Below are 20598 nucleotides of genomic sequence, written 5' to 3'. Positions count from 1 at the left end.
ATTGAAACCCGTTACCTAAAAAATAAAGAAAACTTTTATTCAATTTGTCTACTTTTCTTTCATTTGGTTTGTTCATTGTTAAAGTAGGGCTCAATGCAATAGCAACGGTAAAGAATGAATATCTGTGTGTAGGGACGATAGACTCGGCTTCAGCAAAGCCCGGTAGTGTTTGGAGTGCGCCATCTAGTGGAATCAACTGAAACGCATAGCATTGCAAGAAAACGGAGAAATAAATGCGGCCTATAGGACAATGTAGTAAATACTCGACGGGCCGGATTAACAAGCCCAACGGGGTGTATGTGCACCTCGGTCCGTAGTTTGCCCACCACACTGACCTAGCTGATGCAAACTATCGGTCAAAAAGTAATCTCCGCAGCGCCATCTTGTGCATTGAATTCGGAAACACGTGCAGTAATCCCAGCATGCCTTGCGCGCCGCAACCACTCTACTCCTGTCTTCTACTGAGGGCGAGAAGCGGCGGACATGTTGGGATGGCCCGTTAAGGCGCAGTCCTTCATTTATTTGGGAATTTAACGAATAGAAAGAAATTCAACAAAGGTGGAACACAATGGATGCAGTCAACGCTTTTAACCACGAGGTCGGTTTTACTCCACAGCTGTAGTACTAGCTGTATTGCCCAGGTAGCTACCGGTTACCTGAATAGCTAGATAGCATTAGCTTAGCTGCTTAGCCTGCCGGATTGTCCATGAATATAAAGTGGGCCTCGGTTAGCCTTATTGCTCGGGCCACATTGAAAACGAAGGCCTTGTTGTTTAAAATGTGCACATGTTCCTGAGCGGTGTGGACTGTTCACTGGCACGTGGCCACAAAATGCATAAGTGTGAATGTCCGCTGAAAGATAAAGGGTATAATACACCATCCTCATTTCTTCTCTAGGCTCCTGGGTGGCTTGTTAGCTAGCTGTATAGCTAGTTGTAGTTAGTTGTGCTCGCGTGCTGTTCGGGTAGTTAAGCCAGTGCTCGCTTTGCATTGTTTAAATCTGCCTATTTTAAACCGTTAGTGGTATAGTCAGTTAAACAGGCTGCTATTTTGATAAACAGAAGTGCTCATTAGACATCCGTTTGTAGGCAGTGTGTTTATAGTAGCCCTGTGTTGTTAGCATAGTTAGCTAGTGTTGTGAGAGTAAGTATAGCAACAGTGCCCCCTCCTCTACTTTCCAGCACGATGGTGACCCCATTGTTGTTAATATTCATCATCACTGTTTCGAATCAAAATGTTACAGCATCGTGGTGTATTGGAAACATTCAGGTGAACACCTCGCTGTGTTTTTGGAGTTAGCCCACCGGTTAGCCCGCGTGAAGGGGGTTTGTTTTGGACATCAGTGACACAGACATCAAGTGACATGCTGCTTCACAGGCTTCAGATTGTAACTAAAGCATGTGGCATTTCTGATCTCACACATCTGTAAAGAGAAACCAGATAAACTGTGATGGAGCCAAACGAAAGGAAATCGGATTGCATTTTTCCCCCCTTTCAGTTTTACTGCATTTTACTAATCTGATTTCACACTTTGTTTTGTCGGTTTCAGAATGCGGTTTAATTTGCATTATCCATTATTATTATTGGTAGTAGTAGTGGTGGTGTTATTGTTTACAAATCACTTGTGCACTATGTATTCATTGTTTTACTAATATATAGTAATGAATAATAAGATTAGATCGGATCCATCATCTCTGATTACACACCCCCAGTGTTTTCATGTTAATTTTCACATTTGAATTGAGATGGATAGAGTGGCAAGCTCTAGCACAAAAAAAAAATGTGAAAAGATTATGTTAATCCGTGTTGTGCAGTAGTCCAGCAAATGTCCGAAGTTTGCAGGAGTTGGTTGTGATTCACTAGAAAATTGCGGATAACCTGCGTGAAATCCCGATCGGTGAAACAGAACCAGCTCATACTGAATACAAAAGATAGAAAATTTGAGTCGCAACTTGCTGTATTTGTATCTGCTATTCAGTCTCTCTAGGATGAGGTTTTTGTGATTGTTGTGGTCAAGAATGCTTGTTAGATTCAACTTGCTGAGTTTGTGTGGAAAACTACTTGAATTTGGTGGTGTTGCAAAGCATGTGATTATTCTAACAATAATGATTTTCAGAATATCTCAGTGTTTGCTTGATTTTGCCTTAATTTCTGAAATCATGAAATCAGACGGACTGACTTTTGATCTATATCTCTTTGCAGTGTTCCTCGTGTGGCTGTGGATTGCTACTCGGCATGTAGTGTAGTGCAGAATTTACACACAAACTTGCATTCAGCTGGTGCAGCCGCGTGCTTTATTTAACCGACATGCTGTTATGTTTAGCTCAGCCTCCTCATTTAGTTGACATGTGTGTATCATAGACCTGATACACAACGTGAACGTTGCCATCTGTGCATGTCTAAAATCCCCTTTTAAGCTTCAGCATTTTTCCAAGCAAAAGTTCTCTAACACTAGCTTTTAGGTCTTCATTCAGCCGATGAATTTCTCCCACGTAAGGTGTTTTGCTTTTCGTTTGCTCTTGTGATGTTCCTGTGTTCAGGCAACATGTTTGCACCAGCCATATTGGCACATGACAAAACCATTAATCGCAAAGGAATCTGCTGTACTGTAAAAATGTGTTCTGTCTCAGCCTTATGTAGCATGTAAGGAACAGTAGAGGAGCATTGTACACAACTTTTGACGACCTGCTTTCACCTAAGTCGGAAAGAAATTCCCATATTTTAATAATTAGTTTCTTAATAGTAAGTGTAGAACAAATGCCCCTCCCTTATTTTAAAGGGATAATGAAGTGCATAAATTTCCATTGCTGCTTCTACCAACTGCTGCATGTGTTTATTACAAAAATATTTTATGGTTGAACAGCTGTTTTATACAATAAATATTCACACGCTAAAAAAGAGGTCCTCTTATCAAAGCCCATATGTGGCTGAAGTCACCTGATTTCAGTCGATGAATCAGTTCACCTTTATTTGCAAGTATGAAGTATGCCTTTAGTTTGGCTATATTGAATATCTCTTGCTCTGAACATATGGTTTGAAAAAGTAATGTAAATTGATTTTCTCTGAAAGTGAAATGAAAGAAAAACATTTCAGTCAGACATGTTTGGAAAGGTTCGGTTTCTGTGTTTATTCTGATTAGGTATGAAATTTCAGTGTTTCAGCAACTTGTGTAAATGTGGCATAGTTATTCATCTAAACGATTCAATAATAACCCCATCTCAACTAGAACGTAGCTACATATCAAGAAATCGTGTAGAAAGACAGTAAATGGGCTTGTAGTTATACTTGTTTCATTATTGTTTCACCGAGAGATTTTCCCATGACGTGTATATTAAAAAGTTATTAAAAGGAGAGGCAGTCGTGTTTGTGTCAGGTGTGTGTACGTTCATTTGTGAGAATTGCTCTCTTTGTTCAGTTGCACAGTTTGCCCAAAAGTGCAGTCCACATGTATACAGATTTTCTTTTTTTGAAACAAATGGCGGAAGAAACGTAAAAAGCAAACATCACACACCCATTTGCATGAACTTTGCCCTTTACAAACTGCATTGTGAGCAGAGATTATGGATAGGACCCAGATGTAAGCGTTTTATACATCATGACGTGCATCCCAGTTTCCTGCTGAGCCTTTATTAAATCTGAAGTGTTTCTAAAGATTTCATGTAAGCCATAGGATTCATTGATTTGCCACGGTGTTGCCTGTTTTAACTGTTTAGCTGGGATACTTTAGATTCATGAACGCCTTTGATCGGGTGTTGTTGAAGTTATGGTTCAGTGTGTGTTGCTGTGCTCCATAGAAACACTGATCCTTGGAGTAGGGAATAATATTGTGATGTAGTTGGTTTGGGGCAAAATCCAAACAGTGCTTGAACCCTAGCTCAAAAGCATCTACATTTGCATTAGAGGCGGCAAGCATACTTGCATGTAGCAAAATGATGGCGATTTAGATATATTGCACTAAATATTTCTGAAATATTGGGGTGTTGTTTCTCGTATTTTAAACAATGACAGTCTGATCATAAGCAATTCTGTTACATTTCGGTGTAAAACGTTATTAAAAAATTATGTAAAAATATAATCACTGTTTTATGCACTACTGTTTGGCTGTTAATTTCTTTTTTTTGTAACTTGTGATATGTAATTTGTGTCATGTCACATATCTCTGAATGAATGTTCTGCTCCATGCTTACAGTGCATAAGTGGACATGAGCATTGACACTCATTATATGTTTGCATTACAGCTATTCTCCCTGATGGACTCAAAACCTCCAATCTCCAGGGCGAAGATGATTTCCATTACAAAATCTGCAATAAAAGCCATTAAAGTAAGTATAACTGTATAAATAAAAATCCTTTAATACAGCAATTAAAACCAAGATTGCCGTATTGCTTCAAGGCATTAACACTGTCCATATTTCTCTGGTCCAGTTATACAAGCATGTTGTCCAGATTGTTGAGAAATTTATCAAGAAGGTAATTGTGATTACTTAATTTTTTCTATTTCTTTTTTACAATGGTCTGCTTATTATCTTATTGTCATTTTCTTAAAACGTTGTTTTAATGTTCAGTGCAAGCCTGAGTATAAAGTACCAGGACTCTATGTTGTGGACTCCATTGTGCGACAGTCTCGTCATCAATTTGGTGCGGACAAGGATGTGTTTGGTCCCCGGTTCACTAAGAACATCACTGGGACTTTTGAGAACCTCTGCTTATGTCCCACAGAGGACAGGGTAAGTTGTTTTCTTTTTGGCTTATAACTCTTTCATGCATCTCAGTTCTCAGGGTTGACGCTTTTGCATCAGCTACCTACACATGACTTTGCAAGTTTCTGATGCACCGCAAATTATAAACCTACTAGAGTTTTGAAATTGTGGCAGTTTGGCCAGTAAATGACTGGCACTTTGGGCCTTACTTATCAGCATCATGTTAAAGGTTTTAAATTATTTCTTGCTTACAAACTTCAGCCTCTTTTGTCCTGCGCATTTTAAGACACAGACAAAATTAACCATCTATATGGCATGTAGCCATTGCTTCATTGTATATCACTGTGCTACCTGAAAATGCACAAGGTATTTATATTAGGAAAACCAGCAATTGTGTGGAACTCCCGTTTCACAGGTGTGACATCCAGCACTATTGGTGCTGTCCAATTGTAAATGGAAGTAACTACTCTGTACCCAGTTTCTCTCTGAAATCTGCCTGTAGCCTTAAAACTCTATGATGAAAGTTCCTAGAATTCCTCGTCTGTGTGCCTCATTTAACTCTTTAACTTCAGGCACAAGTGCGACTCACAACTGATGGAACAAAGTTTATTTTCTGAAAGCACTAAAATGAATACAATTTGTTGCAGCTGCTGGTCTTGAGGCAACGTGGGCTTATTGTCCGACAGTGTCTAGTATCTGAAGGTGTGGTACACCTGACCATCACACCCATATGTCGGTCTTTCTCAGTCTGTTTTCACATTTTGAAGTATTGTTCCTGTATTATTACAGTTTCCCTTCACTGGAACTAAGGGGCCCAAACCATGTTCCAGCATGACAGTGCCCCTGTGCATAACGCGAGGTCCTTGAAGACAAGGTGGCGTGTAGGGACTGAAGTAGCCTACACAGAGCACTGACCTCAGCTGAAATGTTGACTGCACCCCAGGCCTGATCTCACTAATGCTCTTGTGTCTGAATGAGCTCAAATCTCCACTCACACTCAGTCCTTTCTAAACGAATAGAGGTTACAATATTGGCAAAAGTGGGGACAAAATTTGCAGTGGAATGTTCAGAATGCGAACATAATGTGGTTCACAATTTTTTGGATATTCAGTATATACTGTATGTAGTATGGAAAGATGGCTATATTAAACCACTTTTTTCCACCCATCTTTTATACATGGATAGAAGATGAAGGTGAAAAAACACCCATCTATTTAATCTGTTATTCTTTCTGCCTGTTATGTTTACAGAGTAAGATTGTTCGTGTCTTGAACCTGTGGCAAAAGAATGGCGTGTTTAAGATTGAGGTGATACAGCCTCTTCTGGACATGGCTGCCGGATCCAGCAGCTCAGGCCCAGTTCCAGGCATGGACAATGGCCCTGGTGCGGGTGAATAATATGCTAAATACTTTTTTAATTGAGCCAGAACTTTTATCAAAAGTGAAAATTAAACAGTGCATGTTGCTTAATCCACTCCATTAGAAGATGGTCTTATTTGTATAAAGTACATCTACTGACAATTAAATAAACTAAAATTGTTAAATTTGCTCTTCCTCAGCTGCATCTCCTTCCTCCCCAGCAAGGGAAGCTGAGAGCCACACAACAGTGTCAGTTAACTCTGTGCAGGTGTCTGTGCCACAGCTTCAGAACTCTGATGCCTTTGCTGCTGTAGCTCAACTCTTCCAGTCCTCCCAAGGCCAACAGGTTTCACAGACTATCATTCCAACATATGCGTCTTAAATGTGCTGTCTCTTTGGCAACTTGTTCTAACTCGAACATTCCAAATGTAGCTCCAGCAGATGCTCCAGACATTCCAGCAGCCCATGAAGCCCCAGTCTCCAGCGCTGGAGAATAACATGATGACCCATCTCCAGATACAACCCTCAACTATTCAGCCACCAACAGTCTTGGCACAGGGCCAGCCACACATCACGCAGCCTACAGAGAAGAAAGCCACATTTGATAAAGTGAGTACACATCTAAGATTGCCAGGTTAAAGGACTCCATCTGCTTTGTGTTTATGGAATTTGGGGTAAAATATAGCCTGCATTTTTATTGTTTTGTTTTCAGAAACTTCTTGATCGTTTTGATTATGATGATGAGCCTGAAGGAGGAGAAGAGACCAAGAGGGATGAGGCACCCTCTGTCCAGTCTGCCTTGTATGCTATGACTTAAAAACCCTTTTTCTGTCAGCATTATTGTATATGCAGCTGAAAAAGGCCTTGTATTTTTTGTTTTAAAGAATTTCCTTTTTTTTTTTTGTTGATAAATGGATGATGGTGTTGCCGTGTGTGTGTCTGCGTCTGCAGTGGCTTTGGAGAAGGTGTCCAGCCACCTCAGATTCAGCAGTCATCAGCAGTCTTCCCTCAAGCTCCCAGTCAGATGCAACACTTTCAGCAGCACTTGATGGGCTTGAGTCAAGAACACCAGGTAGGTTTAAAGCTTTATTATAACTAATCAGTGTTATGTTTCTTCTGAGGCTTTGTGACCACTCTGCCCCAGTTAGTAGCCTTGGCTACAGATTGTTGCAGACAGTGTGAAGAACTATGATGGGTATATTTCAATAAAATCTGAGAAGGTCCAGTGGCAGAGAATCTTTTACTATTAGCAATTATCTCATGGCTAGAAATATGTTAAGGTATATTCTCATGGCTAGAATTAAGCTAAGCTAACACTTCTGAGCTAGAAGCAGCACGTAAGCACATATTTCAGTTCAGTCGTTCTTAGATGTACTGTGTTTAATTTAGCCACACAATTTTTCACTATGAACTTCTGTAAAAGATGCTCCTTTCCTTTTGTAATCTACTGCCTTTGGGTAAGTAATTTACAAAAAATGCTTGCGACTGGCTATATTTGCTACAGACTTTATTTCAAACAAGTCAAATCAATTCTGTTTTAAATAAAAATTAAAAATGAAGTATGCCACCATAATGGTTCTCTCAGTACCCTTTTCTATATTATACTGATTTGTTTTAGTCCCTTAAGCATCAGCCAAACCTTTATGAACTTCTGTTTGTAAATCTTTCCACAAAAAAAAATGATGTGCTTCAAGACAAATTGTATAAAACACAGAATACTCTGTGTTCATGTGTGACTAAGTTTCTCTCAACAGCATACACCATAAAATAAGTCAGTGAATCGGAAAATGTTTCAGGCCAGCATTGTCCCTACTAACAGTGTGAGGTTAAGTTGTTGCATTGCTTTATCCTTCATTTGATAATTTGATAACTTCTTGTTCCAGGTTCCATCTCCAAATGGACAGCCTCAGGCTTTTAACCGAATGCCTCCTCAACCCTACCCAGGGATGATTCCACCAGGTGTAGGTCCCACTGGTTTCACTGGACCCTTTCCCCCTCAAAACAATGCATTTCCTCACCTCCTTGCTGGACAGCAGCATCAGGCAAGGCTCTCAGAATTTCCCTGATATTTGTAGACCAAAGGAAATCTAAATCTGTGATCACAGAAATAATATGCGGAAACATTTGCATTGTTTGGGACACAATGTATTTCAGAAAACAATTTGTCTTTTTAGTTTATTTTGCCAATAAAGCTCTGTAATGCACTTATATATATTTTTGCATATTGCCACAGGAGGCCCCTGGGGAGTTAGACACAAGACAGCACCAAGATGGCAGGAGGACACGGTCTAGGTCTGGTTCAAGGTGAGTTGTGACAGTCTTTCAAAAACAGATAATATCTGGAGTTCACAATATAGTTAATACAAGCATTATTGTTTATACTTTTTCAAATTATGCAAATTCAATCTGCATTCGTTCACCTGTGTGTGTTCTATTTCCCAGATCTCCCAAAAGGAGGCGTTCACGGTCGGGTTCTCGTTCCAGACGTTTCCGACATCGACGGTCGCGTTCTCGCTCCAGAGAAAGGCGGCGCCACTCACCGCGCTCTCGCTCTCAGGAGAGGAGGGAAAGGGAGAGGGAACGAGAACGTAGACAGAAAGGCCTACCACTTATCAAACCTGACACCTTAAGTGGTGAGCCATGATCATTTTTCTATGTAGATCTTGGGGCTAAAAGTTCTACAAACACTCCAAAAATATTCTGTAAAAGTTTTAAAAATGTGATTATTTAATTTAATCGTTTTAAAGTTTATGATTGAAAATACCTTATTTTACTGATAAATGTTGCAGTTCTTTCTAAAAGTGATCTTCACTCTCTTGCTCTTGATGTAATTTTTGCCCCCCCCCCATGAAGTGTGCAGCACTACACTTTGGGTTGGCCAGCTGGACAAAAGGACTCAACAGCAGGATGTGGCATGTCTACTAGAGGAGTTTGGCCAGATAGAGTCCATAAATGTATGTACAAAACTGGGACGTTCTAATTATAATAAGAGTATGTATATTGCCGTACATCATTTATAATATACAACATAATTATTGGTGAATTTTGCTTTGGGTAATGTGTTTTTCTGTTTGGCAGATGATTCCTCCTCGAGGTTGTGCCTACATTGTCATGGTTCATCGACAGGATGCTTTTCGGGCTCTCCAGAAGCTTAGCAGAGGCACTTACAAAGTCAACCAAAAAGCCATAAAGGTACTTGACATGTAACTGTTCTAATTCACATATAAAGGGTTTATTTATTTATTTATTTAATTCACACTATGTTTACTTGTATCCACAGATTGCTTGGGCTCTGAACAAAGGTATCAAGTCAGAGTTCAAGCAGTATTGGGACGTAGAGCTTGGTGTCACCTATGTCCCCTGGTCCAAAGTCAAATTGGAAGATCTGGAAGTTTTTAGAGAGGGGGGCATGCTGGATGCTGATACGCTTTCCCCAGGTAACATAAAATGCCCAAGCTCATAGATATTTATTGCCTTTAAGAGTGAACCTGTTGCACATACCAAATGAGAGTGAAGTTTGTGAGTGTTTTCACAATAGCTCTGAGTTATGGTGAAGATGCGTAGATTCCTGGTAAACAGTTTCTATGAACTTGTGTTCCTTTGATTTTCCATGGTTCAGAGTTATAATGGAAATTAAATAAAGGCCTTACATATGTTTAATCAGACAAAAAAGGCTAATCATGAAATTAAGTACAGTCTCCAACAAAAAATTTTTTTTTTATTGTTGTGCTTCTGTGTATCCAAGTGCCGTCTCTGTCACCACTCACTTGACACCCTCACATTATTACTATTAAGGAAAGTGCCCGTCAAACAGTGGTATGACACTTTTCATATTGTAGCTAGCTACAGTTTAATGTTGATGGAAATTAAAACTTTTGTTGATGGTCTACATAACCAACTGTCAGCTGGCTTGCCAACTATAAGTTAACTATATTCAGAAAACCACCTAACGTTATTACAATGCACACTGTCATCATCAGTGGTGTAGCTAGGGGGTGGATACCTGGTTTGAAACTAACCCAAATATTTTCCAGTTCCTACTGGTGCTTCTCTGTTCCTTTCCCCATCAAAACTCGATCGCTTGCTTCCACCCTAACTTGCACTGAGAAATAAACAAAGCCTACCAGAAATTGTCTCCATACGACAACCTAGTAACTTCTATTAACAAGCTAAATTCTCTTTGAGGTGGCTAGCTGCTTCATCATCACCTAACCAGAATTGTTTTTCATGTACTGAGGGAGCTCCTCCACAGTAATCGGTGGAATCCACAGGCAGGAAAATGTATCGTGTCTGCTTGGTTTATGTTGTTTATGTTTAGTGGTACTGCTAATAATCATGGTGATCAGCAATGAAGGAGAATTTAAATAGTGACTGAAACACTACATGTATTACACTAAAAAGGCAAGTGTGAAATTATACTGCAGCAGCCACCAAAAGCTTTACTATGGAGGAACACCACTCTAGAAGACCTGATATCTTGTGACAGAGATGATAACATCCTGTAGTTGCTGTTTAAAAACAGTAAGGATATGTACATTTCAGTCTGGATTTCTGTGAAATTGTTTTTTATTTCAAAATGTACACATGGACCAAAATGTACGCAGACAGCATTGCTTTGGCTTGTGGAAGTGGGGCTTACTGGATAGTTTTATTTCTTCTAGAATGGAAAGGTGTGCAGGGTGAACTGGAGACTGCAGATGATGCGCCTCAAAATGGCAGAGGCGACATGGGCCAGATGGTTGAGAGCCCAGCACTGCTCCCTGTGCAGGTAATATAAATAATGTGCAAAAATATAATTTCAATAATAACCTGAATGTGTTTACATGTGTTTATGACTCGTGTTTTATTGGCATGCTTTTTCACTACGTAAATAATCTAGCAAATGACAAAATCAAAGAATCATATTATTATATTCTTTGCATTAAAATATATAAGTAAAGCTACACCTTTTCAGTCAGTCACTTTTCTGCATTTATAGAAATTTGTCTGTATCTTATTAGATGCAATAGATAACTATGATTTTTTTTTCTATCCAGGCTACTCCTGTCCAGCCAGGAGGGCCTTCTGGGCCAGTTGGAGTTCCACCCCCAGGTTTTCCTGCTGCCATAAATATCCCACCACCATCATTTCCACCGGGTGTTCCTCCTCCACCTGGACCTTTTATGAGGCCTGGCTTTAACCCCATGCAGATTCCTCCTGGTAACCTAACTGCATTATCGTTAGAACATAAATGTTGCCTCTGCAGTTAAAATTCGGAGTGAAGCCTTTAGGCTGCCATTTAGGTATAGAGAAGAATTGTGCATATGTCATGAGTGCATGTCGTTTTATCTGTTATGATGCTTATCTTCACCTACAATTTCAGGATTTCTCCCTCCGGGTGGCATGCCTCCTATTGGCACTGCAGGACCCCCTCTTCCCGCAGCAGGCATTGGCATGCCACCAGGTAAGACCAGCACACACTGCATACCTTATCTCATTTCCTCTGCAGAATTACATAAAACCTGTGTCCTTTCTGATCGTATGGCACTTTGGAAAATGATGTGTATGTTTTTCAATAATGATTAATATAATTTGAGTAATTCCGTGGTTGTGTTTTTGCAGTTGGCAGCTCTGTTGAGGATTTGGCTGGTGATACAGTAGGAATGGGTTCAAGGATCAATAGGGAAGGTGTAGATGGTTTTAGTACTGGCCCAGGTGAGTGTTAATAAGAACTAGAGTTAGGCTACTTCATATCATATTCATGAATGTAACTACTGGAGTTTTTTTTAGAAAGAAGCACTTCATCTGGTGATCATTTCTCATAAATATTGCCATTTAGTTACAAATTATTCCAAAATTTCAAATACTGTGTGTATATAACAGTACAAATCCAGTACAGATTCTCAAATGTTCATAGTCGAATAAAACATTCTTAATGTACACATGCTGTATTTGAGCACTTATTAGCACTTCCAGGATGCTCTTGCAAAAGAGATGTGCTTTTCAGTAAATCAATAATAAATCAGTAAAAAGGTTATCATTTCACAGTTGATTTTGTTGTTCTGTAAAACAGTTTCTTGTTTGTCCTTTGATCTAAAACACAAGTTTTATATGTTTTATAGTTAAATAAAGGCGAATTTCATTTTGCATTCCTTTCTTGATCCCAGCAGGTAACCCGGTTCCACCAGGACCTCCACCTGGCATGAACATGCAAAATCCACCAGGACTTTTAGGTACAAGACCAGGGGCGATGCCACTTCAGCGCCCACCAGGAATGCCGCCACCACCTCACTTGCAGCGCTTCCCGATGCCCCCTCCACGGCCTGGTATGCCCCCCATGCCCCCCCAGATGATGCCCCCCAGGGGCCCACCACAGATGATGCACCGTGAGCCTCCACCAGGGAGTTTTGGCATGCCTCCTCCTCCATCACATGCCATCCGAGGTCCTTTTCCCCCTCCAGGCCCCTCTTTCAGGGGAGAGAGGAACAGAGAGCAGGAACGCTTCGGAGGACGCAGGCAGTTTGGGGGTGAACGGGCAGAAGGTCGTGAACGCTTTGGGGGATGGCATGAAGAGATGGAATCAAGGGGAGGCTGGGAGAGAGCAGGGTCACGTAGAGACTGGAGAAGTCCAGATGGAGAGAGAGAAAGGGAGAGGGAGCAAGGGAGGGAGGAAGAACGGGGAAAACGCAGAGACAGAGAGAGAAGCACCCGCTGGGACAGGGATGACAGACTCGACAAACTTGAGCCTAACGGACACGAAATGCTCAGAGACTCTAGCAGCCATGAACGGCATAATGATTCTACAAACGAAATGCCTAATGCCAAGGCAGAAGCTTCAGCTCCTTCCAAAGAAGGGAGTGCAGAGGCAGAAAATCAGAGCCAGCCTGCAGAACAAGCGAAGGCAGATCAATCCTAGGTCACACTAGGCAGTAGACTGGAACTCTAAATCATGTGTCCTTTTTTATCCTAATAGGAAGCGTGTATTTGTGATCTTTTGCTAAAAATGTACAAAAATACTCTGTAGATCGGGACTGATATGATCACCTTGCATGGGTTTAGATGTGAAGGAAACGATCTGTATGTTAAGAGAAATCAGACAGACATATCATTCTTATTGCCTAGGCCAGGCTAGTGCGCTGCTTTAAAAAATAAAAAAAAAGCATTCTCCATGCCCATATCCATGCAAATCTTGGGCAGTACATGCTAATGAGCAGAAGTGGTTCGGAAACATGCTTCATTCTTAAGGTCTGTGGTTTAATTCTAATTTTAATGCCTGGTCTTCCTTCAATGATTTCACAGATTTATAATGCAATTGAGGTCAAATGTCTTGCTAACACGGCACACCATCCTGTGTATCAGTGTCCCATTATTGAGGTTAAATGTTGTACTAAGCCGGTGTTTCATGTCCCTGTACTGCACATTTTGGTGGTTTTCCTGCTCTAACATGCCCATGTAAAAACCATGAAGGGCTTCTTAGTAGTTAAAGAATTGAGTCAGGCATGTTGGGATTAGGGGCCAAGCTAAAATTGGACAGTACAGGACTATCCCTTGAGAAAGATTGAAGATAAAAATGGTTTTAAACAAAAAGACATGAAGATATGGAAAATGAAAACGGAAAATAACTCAGCTGTATATATGCTTACATTACTCTAATAATATTTGTAGAGTTGGAGGGGTTTTGTTTTGTTTTGTTTTTGAAATATTCTTCAATGTCACCAATTGAAACCTTGACTAAAATAAGAGACAAAGCCCTTTTGCTGTAATGTTTTTAACCTACAGTGTTTACATTGTACCAGAGATGAGATGTTTGTATAATTTTTAAGTTTGTGCAGATGTGAACTCATTTAATATTTCAGCAATGGGGATTCAGTTTTAATAAACTATTTTCATACCAAAATGGAAAAAACTGAGTTCACACTATGACTTGTGTTGATGTCAACAACATTAACCTTTTTAAATGATCGTGTTTGCTTTATAGTGTCAAGTAGAGGAAGCTGTTTTGGATCAGCCCTAGTTTGCTTGTACTGTATTTAAACTGGAGTTGAACTGCAAAAGGGCGAAACTGTATAGGGTTAAGATTGGAAGCAGATTCTGAACAATAAAAAAAATATATATTAGAAATTAAAGTATGGAAAAAATACTAAAATATAGAAATGGAGATGTGTTCATTTATGTGTTTAAAAATGTAGCTTTATAGGGGTTAAATATAGGTTCAGGAAAATAAAATGTTTGGGATAAAATTCATCAAAGAAACTACAGCCTGCAATAGTAATAGTTGTACTGCTTAAAAAAATATTTTTAAAAAAAAAACTAATAATGATTAGTAATTAAACAAAACCTTGTAAATAAACTGCAACAACGGAAGTTCCAAATTGACATCAGTTCTAGGCCTTCTTGTTTTGGTCCAATCAGAGATAAATGCTAAAGCACATCAATAAAGCTACCTTAATAAAGACCTTACCATCAAGGTCTGACATTTTATGGAGACAACATGTAAAAATTTTTATATTTTTAAGTCATCGCTGTACTACAGCTTACAGTATTATTACAATGGACTGTCTGATCTGCGCTCCACTTCTCTAATTGTTCTCACTGTCTGCCCACTAAGCCAATCAGCGACGCGTTTCCTCCTACCCTTTATGCCAATCAGCGACATGTCTCCGCCTACTCCCTTGGCCAATCAACACGTTCTGTCGTTTCTTATGTACAGTAGGGGCCACAGTCTTCAGTGTTGTATATTGCTGTGAGAGTAAGTTCTTCGTCATACTCAGTCCTCGCTTTTAACTAACATGGCCATGAAAGCTGTCTGCGTCCTCAAAGGCACAGGAGAAGTGACTGGCACAGTTTACTTTGAACAGCAGGTATCAATTTCCACTCTTCTCTTTAGCATTTTAGCAGCAATGCTAACTCCTGTTACTAAACTTGCCGCTAGCATGCGCGCGGTAGCTTGGTGCAAAGTTCCTCGAACGTATCACAGCCAAGTGGGTGTTAACGCTCACATTTATGGTGCTTTTAATTGTTATTCATTAGGAAAATATTGATTCTAGTTAAGCGCCATTCACTAGTTAGCAATTTTTGGCCTATACTAACGGGCTGTTAATTAGTTTGTAGCTAGTTGCATAACTAGCTGTTAGCTATCATTAGTAGGCTGGGAAGTGCACGCGACAGAAACGACCTCTGCTCCTGACTTAGTTTGAGCAGAGACGGACAAGTTGCAGCTGAGTACTGTCTGACCCATGTACACGTCAAGTGCACACGATATATTTTAACTTGGCTTAAACGCTATAACGCTGTGTTAGCCGGCCAGACGAATGACGTTATGCAATGTCATGCAGCCTGAATGAAGGGAGTTAACCTTTGGTTATAACGCATGAGGCTGTGAGGTCTTTATATTGCTGAGTCATGCTCCTCCTCTCTGACCTTAATTCTCCATAACAAAACATTTGCAAAATTCAGCTATTATTTCAAGTGGACAAATGGAGCTGATTCTGGTGTTGGAAGTGGTTTCTTTTTTTTGTTTACTGGGGTAGTGTAGCTCAGGTACAGATGCAAACATAGGCCGCTTTTCAAACAGCACATCTGGACTGGGCATCTTGCAGCTGTTGAGGCGGTGCACGAGCGTCCGGCTCTGTCTCAAATCGTGCACTGTGCATTACACTCTTGAGCTCTAAAGTGTGTGCGGGCTCGAGTACTTGGAGTCAGATAGGGCGGAAAATAAAATGGAGTAATTTAATTAAATGATCTGGTTTATTTTCTAATCTATACTAGTACTAGATTAACGCAGTTGTTCCCTGAGTGTCAACGAATAGCCCAGACAAACAATCATCCAAGGTTTGTCCAAGGTACCCAGCCTACTGATTTGTCTATCTCTCTGCAATGCAAGAATTATGAATTATTCCATTGCTTTACAGGGTGATGGTGCGTCAGTGAAGGTTACCGGACAGCTCACTGGCCTGAGCCCTGGCCTGCATGGCTTTCATGTTCATGCCTTTGGAGACAATACAAATGGTATGGTTTTGTTTTTTTTCTTCTTAACCAAGATGTGCTGCAGATGTTTCACCACTATGTGCTTTTATACTTGATTTAATATTTAGGGTGCATCAGTGCAGGACCTCACTTCAACCCCCACAACAAGACCCATGGTGGGCCAAATGATGAGAACAGGTAAGGTTTTATTAGACACAGATAAATGTGTAAAAAGCTACACTTATCTCATTCTGTCTTAGATTTTTATACAGAGTTATTGAGTTATAGCCTGCCACCTGTTGCACAAATCATCTTCATACGTTTTTGATGAAGATGCATTTTGAAAGCTTGCTGTCTGTGATGATGATGAATACACTAATTAGCCAAAGGTATGTTGACCTCTGGCCAGTCACTCCCATATGGGCTAGTTGCTATCATGCCATGGTAGATTTAGTCCACCTTTTGACATTCTTACAGCCTCCACACTTCTGGGAAGAAATTGGGTTGAGGTCAGGAATCCATACAGGCCAAGTGAGTTTCCGTCCAAAACAAAGCATGTTTTCACGGGCCTCTTTTTGGGCATTGTCATACTTAAACGTGTCTGGGGCCCTGGGGAGTTTCAGTAAAGGGAAATCTCAAAGCTACAGCTTACAAAGATTCTATACAGTTGTGTGCTTTTAAAATTTCAACAATTTGGGGGATATGGATGCACAGTGGCCGAGAAAGGCAAAGCGAAACAATAAATCTGAAAACAATAACAATTACAAAAACACAGGCAACCAGACAAACCGGAAAAGGTAGGCTGCAGCAGTAGAAAGTAGATTTGTGTGCGTATGAACGCAGCCCTGCTCTTATAACGCTCCTTATATCCTTTAATTTGGAATTTTTTTGTCTTTGAAACATACCTGCGTTCTTTAGGTGTGTTTTTAGACGTTGCTAGCTAATCTTTATGCCATGATACACTATCAGGAAATCACGGCATCCTTCCTCAAAGTAACGCTGAGTGAATTCCATTTTCCTATAAATATGTATGTTTATTATTTTCTTAGATTTAAAATTGCTCAGAAAAATGGTTTAAAGTAAACTCCACACATTTACAAGAAATAATGTTATACACAATTTTCTACTGCTCGTGTATCTTAAGTGACAGAGTTCTCATCTAATCAGTGGTAAGAATTCCATTCACAAAATATATCTACCTTTTCCCGTGTGTCTGAATTGTGGTGTTCAGTTTTGTTTTTTGGATTTCTTATTTTGTTTTCAGTTTTGTTTTCTGATTTGCTTTTTTTTATTTTGCACTTTTCTGCCTTTGTATGGATGTGATGGTCTGGTTTTCACAAATTTTTGGCAGTGTAATTTGTAAGAGGCCAGCCATTTTGTGGTCATGCCCATTAGTAAAGCAGTTATGCATATAACACTGGCACCATCAGCACTTGTTCCCAAGCTGATATGCTAAATTGGACGGCAATAGCTCAAACAGTTGCTGACATATTTCATGACTTCCTGTTTGCTGATTTTATAGTCTAATTTGTTTGTGCATTTTAGATAAACCAGCCCATAAATAAAAAATTTCATGATGGTTGCATCCAAATTTTGTAGAAAATTTGTAGAAAAATTAAAAAGTGGATACAGTTTGGTGCAAATTACAATCATGGTAGACATTTTGCTTAGTGTGCCCCCCAAAAAATCAAAGGAAAGTAGTAGCCCTATTGGGGAAGCTGGAACATTTGAGGACATGCAAATTGCTGTGTAGGTAGCTGAGACCTAAGAAAAAATTGCAATAATTTATGTATGTATATAACAAATATTGCATCAATTCCAGTTTTCCAGAAGTCAGCCCTTCATACATTTTTCAGGGGTTTTATCTGTTTTTGTATTCTTGGCAGATGCTGCTGTTCTTTTTGCTTTTCTTACACAGCACAGTCTGAGGTCTGCTTTGCTCTGATTACCTCATTAATTGTGAAATATGACCAGATCGCTTCCATTTCCTGTGGTTTGTTCATTATTGGCTTACATCACACAGTATCACATTACATCAGATGAGCACAGTTTCTGACTGATACCGTTAATTTTGATATTATGATGATGATGATGTCAACTTCTATTACCAGTCTAATTTTAATGCCATTCCTCACAGGCATGTTGGAGATCTGGGTAACGTGACCGCCAATTCCGATGGAATTGCTGAAGTTAACATTGAGGACAAGCACTTGTCACTGACAGGGCCATACTCGATCATTGGGAGGACCATGGTGGTGAGCAAACCAATCTTTCCTTTTTAAGTTCATTGCATGAGCTAATTGTGCATTCACTGCTCTTACAATCTGATTTGACTTCTATAAAACCTCATGAGCAGAGTCAGTGACTTTATCAGGGAAAACCAACAAAATTTGATATTGCATGGGGGAACGCAGTATCATTGAGTTTTGTCAAATAGGAGTCAAGCCCTGTTTGTATTGGATTAGTTTTACATAAGGAGGTGGAGTAATTTAAGTTATTACCAGAGTGCATGTGGGATTTCAGTCCTAATTGAATTTTGTAGTTGCACAACTGTGTATGTAAATTCCTGCAAAGATTTTGTTGTGTATACAGTGGCTTGGTCAGAGAGGTGACCATGAGACTAATGGCTGTACCAAGAGAGCTTCAAAATGGCCAGGTACTGCTCATTGACTGGCTAGTATACCAGCTCTATGGTAAAGCATGTTGGTGGCAGCATCCGGTTCTTGTAGAAAACCTGCCCCAGCATGCACACAACCTCAAACCTCAAAGGTTCACTTTGCAGCATGACATCAGCTCAAAGCCCACAGCCAAGACAACGTCAGGGTGACTTTGGGATAAGTCGAATAACAGATTTAAACCCTGTAGAATAATAGTGGGGAGGCTTGATGGCAGTTCACAAATGCTCCCCATCCAATTCTTATTGAGACTGAGAGGATCTGGCAGAGAGAATGGGAGAAATGGAGATAATCCAGGTGTGCAAAGCCTGTAGAGACTCAAACAAGAATGCTAAAAGATGTAATTTCTTCAAAGTACTCAATATTGGGTCTGTAAAAGAGATTTTAGTTTTTTTTATTTTTATACATAAAGAATAAATGTTCTGAAACAGAAACAATGTTCCATTGTGTTTGTGTGTAGGTGATGGCCAAAAAGGTCAATGCCTCCTGTTTTGATTATAACAGTTGTGCAAGAAGGAATCTGAATGCTTTTCTTCAGAATAAATGAAGGTTGCCCCCCCCCACTCCTAAAATTGAGAACAAAATATAGACAACATTTAGATCTAAGTGAACCTATAAGAGAAGTGATGCTTTTTGAATATTTACTCAAGTTATTGGTTTCTAGATCAGTGTTCATGCACAAGGTCCAAAGGTTTGTGGAAACCAGACTAGCACACCCATATGTGGTTCTTCATCAAACTCTTGCCACGAAGTTGGAAGCACACAATTGTTTTGAACATCTTTTGTGTTTTAGTATTAAGATTTCTTTTCACTGGAACTAAGAGGCCCAAACCTGTTCCAGCATGACTTGCCCACGTGCAAATACTGAGTTCCATAAAGACCAGGTTTACCAAGGTGTGGAACAATTGTGACCTCAACCCCACTGAACATGTTTGGGATAAACTGTAAGGCAAACTTTTTCCCAGGCCTCATCACTCATCATCAGTGTCTGACCTCATTAATTCTCTTATGGCTGAATGGGTGCAAATCTAGTGGAAAAGCTTCTCAAAAGAGTGGATAAGAACAAAGTGGGAATAAATCTGGAATAGGATATTAAAGAAGCACATATGGGTGTGACGGTCAGTGTCTATGAACCTTTGACAGTAAAGTTCATATGTTGCATTTTAATATTATCCTGTCAGAATTGTGTTGGCTATTGTTTTCTTTAAATGCTTGTCACCTTTCAGATTCACGAGAAGGAGGATGACTTGGGCACAGGCGGAAATGATGAAAGTCTCAAAACCGGCAATGCAGGAGGTCGTCTGGCTTGTGGTGTGATAGGCATCACTCAGTAAAACCAGTGTCCCCGCTTTTATTTTAACACTGGAACCTCAGCTATATGTGACCAACATTGGTGCCCCAACTAAGCCCTTAAAGCCAATGAAAGTAAAGTTTATTTTTACAGAAATAAAGAATGGTCTTACAGTCTTCATGTAAATTTGTTTTGCAGCTACTTATGTACATTAGATCTTGGAAGTAGTGGTGTTTCTTTTCATGGAGTTCCCATTCATCCAATAAAACTTTGGTCCGTACCACTATTAAGGAGGGTGTTTTTGCTTGTCTTTCTGTAATGACCTGCTCAGTCCACTAGATGGAGCACGTTTTACATTTTTAACAAATATAAGTTCATGTCCGTGAGCTCTTCTTCAATTAAAACATTCCTTATAATCATACATCTTACTGTTCATGATATTTTAAGCTCTAATTTTATCATAAGGTGTTTACAAAGCCACAGAACTGGTCTTCACAAAATAGCTCTAGGATGTGTCTGTCCAAAACAGTGAGTTGTCTACAGTACACATTGTGAACGTGCCTTTGTTTTGAGTTACTTTTCACAAAACTGGTTGAAATGAAAAGTCTCTTTCCTCTCTGACGTTAATG

General features: G+C 39.8%; 2 protein-coding genes across 4 annotated transcripts; both read left to right on the top strand.

Annotated features, from left to right (window-relative positions):
* The first annotated feature begins 438 nt into the window (after positions 1–438).
* On the top strand, positions 439–13575 carry scaf4a (SR-related CTD-associated factor 4a). 3 transcript variants are annotated; one of them, XM_058411513.1, is made up of 20 exons: positions 439–598; positions 4239–4322; positions 4426–4470; positions 4566–4727; positions 5951–6083; positions 6259–6404; positions 6491–6667; positions 6771–6859; positions 7010–7130; positions 7942–8100; positions 8292–8362; positions 8501–8691; positions 8912–9012; positions 9137–9250; positions 9339–9495; positions 10720–10826; positions 11095–11257; positions 11421–11501; positions 11660–11752; positions 12205–13575. In XM_058411513.1, the coding sequence occupies exons 1-20, from the start codon at positions 569–571 to the stop codon at positions 12951–12953; spliced, it is 2973 nt and encodes a 990-aa protein (XP_058267496.1). In that variant the 5' UTR covers positions 439–568; the 3' UTR covers positions 12954–13575. The 3 variants fall into 3 exon arrangements, with proteins under 3 accessions (XP_058267496.1, XP_058267495.1, XP_058267494.1); XM_058411512.1 differs by having other exon boundaries at positions 5951–6089; positions 12208–13575; XM_058411511.1 differs by having other exon boundaries at positions 5951–6089.
* A 1152-nt stretch (positions 13576–14727) lies between these two features.
* Positions 14728–20259, top strand: sod1 (superoxide dismutase 1, soluble). Its single transcript, XM_058411514.1, has 5 exons — positions 14728–14898; positions 15949–16045; positions 16132–16201; positions 18141–18258; positions 19905–20259. The coding sequence occupies exons 1-5, from the start codon at positions 14827–14829 to the stop codon at positions 20010–20012; spliced, it is 465 nt and encodes a 154-aa protein (XP_058267497.1). The 5' UTR covers positions 14728–14826; the 3' UTR covers positions 20013–20259.
* The last annotated feature ends 339 nt before the right edge of the window (positions 20260–20598 follow it).

The sequence above is a fragment of the Hemibagrus wyckioides genome, linkage group LG16, assembly GCF_019097595.1.
Source record: "Hemibagrus wyckioides isolate EC202008001 linkage group LG16, SWU_Hwy_1.0, whole genome shotgun sequence".
In the NCBI taxonomy this organism is placed as follows: Eukaryota; Metazoa; Chordata; class Actinopteri; order Siluriformes; family Bagridae; genus Hemibagrus; species Hemibagrus wyckioides.
Note: the sequence above shows the minus strand (reverse complement) of the source record. Positions and strands in the feature narration are given on the sequence as shown.